The following is a 5,000-nucleotide window of genomic DNA, read 5'->3' on the forward strand; positions in this document are numbered from 1 at the left end:
GACAATCAAATGCTTACTGCACATGAACCCCTTTGTGTAGAAGCATAATCCTGGTCTCAAATGAAAGGTAACACTTTGAGGTTTCATGCTTGTATTTGGATTATACTTCAGGGGTTCTGATATGGAATGACTACACTAAATATGTAATGATTACAAAAATGTCTCTATTTTTGCATTTACTTTGATGGTTCAATGAGTGTGTATAAGATAGACTATACATCTGTACAACTAATATTGGATAACACAACATGAAGATTAAATTTCTATGGATTCTTGTGAATATTTCAGTACCCAATATGTTGCATCTACTTATTGTGCTGCAGCTACACTGCAGCCAGAAGTCAGGGTAGCACCAAAAGCGGAAGGGGGGGAGGGGGGCATTTTGGATCAAATTTAATTGAGACATAATAAGATTAATCTGAGAATATAAAGCACTATACAGATTGTACATGAAAAAAGTTGTCATTTTTGGATTCCCAAGAGTCAAAGCTTTGAAATGGTGTATAACATTACTATGCTACATAGCAATATGGTGCATACAATTGATTTAGAATGTTGGGGGGAGGTGGGGGAGGGGAGTAACCGTCCCGCCGGCGGGACACTGAAAGTTATGTTAAGATGTAAAATGTAACTATTGCTGTTTTATGCTTTTATGTACTATTACTCTTTGATTTTGTTTATGTAAAGCACATTGAATAATCTGTTATATTTGCGATATGTGATATTTAGCATTTGTGTGTGTGTGTGTGTTGGTGTATGTCGGATCTTTGTGTGTGTGTGTGTGTGTGTGTGTGTGTGTGTGTGTGTATGTGGGATCTGTGTGTGTGCAGGTGTGTTTGTGCTGCTCCAGGCCTACGCCTTTCTGCAGTACCTGCGTGACCGTCTGACCCGTCAGGAGAGGCAGGCCCTCTTCTATATGGGCGTGGGCTCCGCCGGCCTGGTGGTCTTCCTCACCGTCATCTACCTGTCCTGCATAGGTGAGTGTCTTACCAGAGCTCTCCTGATAGGTGATTCCTTACCAGAGCTCTCCTGATAGGTGATTCCTTACCAGAGCTAGCTGCCCATTCCGTGATTACACTGCAAAAAAACCCCAGTCTCTGTAGGCAGCCCAGTCTCAGAAAACTGGAAACAAAGTGGGGGCAGCCTGTCCCCCAAACCAAAACGAAGCCCTGTGTGGCGTGTCTCTGAGAAAACTGAAGGGAGGGGTGATGTAGCTCCCTGGTGTGTTTTGTTTGGTTCTTGGTTCTTGGTACGTTTTTTTGCACAAAAGCGTATGCTAATAAATGTAAACATAAATGTAACCCCTTCTTAACGGGTGTGTGCACAGGCACTAGTTACAATACATAAACTATAAAACAGTGGCGCAACAGGATCCTGAGGTCTCAGCGGTTGAATGGCGAGTTGGCTGACAATTCCTGAATACCAGTAGGCTCTTAAACAATTAAACACAATCAAAGAATTATATAGCGCGGTGCCTCCACTGTAAAAATACTACACTTACCGTATAGCTTGTGTATAGTGTATTCCTACAGAATTTAAATAATCAATGTGGAAATGGTCCAGTAATCTAGTGGTGGATGCATACAAATGAATTGCCAATACACCCAAAAGTATAATGAAATATAATAATCAAATATTTATTTAATAATAATAGCCACGTCGTAAACGTGACGACCAAAAAGCTGACAACTGTCAGCGAGTGAACAATTCACTCGAACGTTAACGTTAAGGTTAACAGACTTTAGCTAAAGGTTGGCCAACACAGTTAGCTTAAGCTAAACACTTAACGTCACCAGTGTGGAAGACAATACAATATACACAACTCAAGTTAAATCACAAGAATATACCAATCACAACAATAGTATTAATCATATATAATAAAATAAAACCCCAACCCCCCCAAGCGCTGGCCGTTGGAGCTCGGTGGTGCACAGGACGGCAGCTCTCTGAGCTGCAGGCAGGACAGCAACTCGCCGGTGATCCAAGCAGAGACAAGAACGTGTGTGTGTGTCAGTGTAAGTGCAGTTGACGTTACTCACGACCGATCACTCAGAACCGGGAGATTCCGCTCAGTCCTGACACAGAGGAATCGGAGGCAGTTATGTCCCAGCTAGCCGAGGATGCGACTCTGGTGGAGGATATTGCTGCAGTCAGCCTGCAGTGCACACCAACAGCAGCAGCGGGTAGTTGGCGGTTGGCACTCCGGTGGGCCCAGCACCGGAGGAAAAATGCAGTCGTCCCTGGGAGGTCTGGCTCCGGTGGGCCCAGCACCGAAGCACAAATCGAGTCCGTCTCCGAAGGAGAATGCAACAGGAACTAGCTAGCAAGTCAGCTACCCAGGTCAGGATAGCTTCAACTACAATATAGCACTGAACAAATAGCTAGCGGAAAGTCTGACCAGCACTTGACCGGTAACTTAAAAGAGAAGGAGTAAACAAGTACGATGCGCCGATGTTATGGAGAATGTGGGCCTATGAACTTGTCCAATGGTCTCCACAAACTACAGGCAGCAAAGTATCCTCTCTCTCTCCAGTGCAAAACCCGGACCGTGACTGATGAGCCTTCTCCTCTCTGAGGAGATGGAACCTTCACATTCCCCGCGATTTCGCGGGCATAAACAAATAACAAATAATCATTGGCTGCTTAAACAATTCAAATAAAAGCAAAACAAACAAAGACATTTGATTGGTGCACATGTATAGAATGTTGTAAATCACAGAAGCAAGTAAATTACAAAGCATTCTGGTACATGGAGTAAATTCATACAGTAACAAAAGGGTAGTACAAGGTTATTAAGCATACTGAAAAACGTCAATTTTACAGGTGCTTACATAAACACAAACAAACATGACTTCCTGCTAACTACCTGACTGCGCCTAAAAGCAATAATAACAATAAATGCCAATGCAGTATCAATGTATCAATATGCAATATCAAAATAAACAAATATCATACATATATAAAGCATAACTCATAAGAACTACTTAATTAATTAAGTGTAAGCTGAACAGATACGTCTTTAGACCCTGTCAGGTCAGTGTCTTACCTACTCGGGTACAGGTGAGCCTCACCTGAGAACACCTGTGTAGGGTCTTACCTGAGCAACTTAACACAGCAGGCACTGGCGAGGGCTGGTCATCTTAACATTCTCTCGTAAAATTCAATGACATGTCTCACAAGTTTTGTCTCACAAGTTTTTAAAATGAGGCTCATATACTTGTGCCAAAAAGCAATCAACCCCAGGGGTTGATTTGACTTTTGTTCTTAAAGGAAAATAATCCATTGGAAAGGTGCCCATAACTCAGGACTGGCACACTGTCTTGCAGCCACATGCTGTGATATTGACTTGATTGCCCTTCCGTGCCATTGAAACTGATTGATGAGGAAACCCCCTCTTCCCTTGTCCTTGGTCACTCATACGCTTGTGAATCATTAGAATCCTCTGCCCTTTATACTGGTCGGCCGTGTGTTGTTTGAAGTGGAGCCCACAAGTGCCCAGCAGCTCTCTGCATATTACTCCATTTGTATATGAATGTGTCTAAAGTGTCGGACGCGGCAAATGAATGTGGTCATTATGTATGACGTGTGTGGCCATGAGTGGGCATTCATATGCGCCGTCTGTAATGTCCTTATATCAGATGTAACCTTGGCAGAGTGTATGACAGTGAGGAATCTCTGCGTCTCTGCCCCTTCTCTCTCTCTCTCTCTTTCTCTCTATCTCTCATATCTCTCTCTCACTCCCTCTCTTTCTCTCTCTCCCAATGTCAGCCACTTCTAATGAGTTTTATTTACCGCAAGAGAGAGTGCCTTACAAAGCACATGTCTTTGGGGGTCTGAGGAGGCCTATTGACTAGCTTCTTGAATTACCCTACTCTGCTTTGCGGTTCTCTCTATAATTTTTTGCTCTCCCTATTGTTCTCTCTCTCTATCTATCTTTTTGTGCTCTCTTTACCATTCTCTCTCTCTCTCTTTTTCTTCTCTCTCTCTCTCTCTCTCTCTCTCTCTCTCTCTCTCTCTCTCTCTCTCTCTCTCTATCTAACGTTGGCTTTCATTCACTCTCACTTTCACATCTATTGCCTTCTGACTTCATTTTATGTCTTTTACACGTTTTCTCTATCTATTTTTCCAGCTTTTTTTCTATAATTCTATCATTCCCTATTTTTCCATCTCTCTCATTAGCATAAATGCGCTTTTCTTCTCTTTTTCTCTCATCCATTCTCTTCTCTATCCCTTTCTCTCTCTTGCTTTTCCTCTTTCTCCTCATACCCTTTATCTCTCTCTCTCTCTCTCTTTCTCCTCCTACTCTCTCTCTCCTGCGTTCCCTCTCTAGTGGGATAAAGGTTATTTATCTCACCCCGGCCTCCTTGTATTGTGCTCTTGTGTGCCACTGATAGCCCACTACGCTGCAGGTGGACCAATTGCATGTTACTGTACACTCAAGTGCATTCAGCCTTCTGACACCTCGCTTGTGTTTTCTGTGTGTGTGTGTGTGTGAATGTGTGTGCATGTGTGTGTGTGTGAATATGTGTGTGTGTCTGTGAGTATGTGTATGTATATGTGTGTGTGTTGTGTGAATACATTTGTGTGTGTGTGTGTGTGTGTAGGCTGCATCGCGCCGTGGAGTGGTCGTTTCTACTCCCTCTGGGACACGGGGTGAGTGTATCCGCTACATGTTCAGCATGGCCACTCTTCAGCCTCCCTGGCGTCTCATCACGCATGCAGCCCCTCTACACGCCCACCATCCGTCCGCTGATCCCAGCGCCTTGGAGGCTTTGCATTTCAAATGCTCTGACTTGCCCATCCCCCCCCCCTCATATCCCCTCACTCCACGACTGCTGTGTTGCATGCTAACTGCTAAACGCATATCTGTGCTTTAACTCTTTAACACTGAAGCAGAAGGGAAGGCTAAAATGAGTGGAGCTGAGTTGAAAATCAGTGTTCTGAAATACAGTGTCTCTTTACATTAAAGCATAAATCAATACTGTGCCGGTTTGTATGGG

At 43.7% G+C, this 5,000-nt stretch overlaps 1 protein-coding gene across 1 annotated transcript in view; it reads left to right on the forward strand.

Moving 5' to 3' along the window:
- Window positions 1–5,000, forward strand: part of LOC143140984 (dolichyl-diphosphooligosaccharide--protein glycosyltransferase subunit STT3B-like) — a 128,921-nt gene that overhangs the window by 106,887 nt on the left and 17,034 nt on the right. Inside the window, exons 7-8 of the mRNA XM_076302178.1 lie at window positions 831–977; window positions 4,605–4,653. Coding sequence (XP_076158293.1) covers window positions 831–977; window positions 4,605–4,653 — 196 coding nt within the window. The remainder of the gene's footprint in view (window positions 1–830; window positions 978–4,604; window positions 4,654–5,000) is intronic.

The sequence above is a fragment of the Alosa pseudoharengus genome, unplaced genomic scaffold, assembly GCF_046254945.1.
Source record: "Alosa pseudoharengus isolate Yale_2024_CS ecotype anadromous, Long Island Sound unplaced genomic scaffold, YU_APseudo_1.1 YU_APseudo_1.1_scf_23, whole genome shotgun sequence".
Lineage (NCBI taxonomy): Eukaryota > Metazoa > Chordata > Actinopteri > Clupeiformes > Clupeidae > Alosa > Alosa pseudoharengus.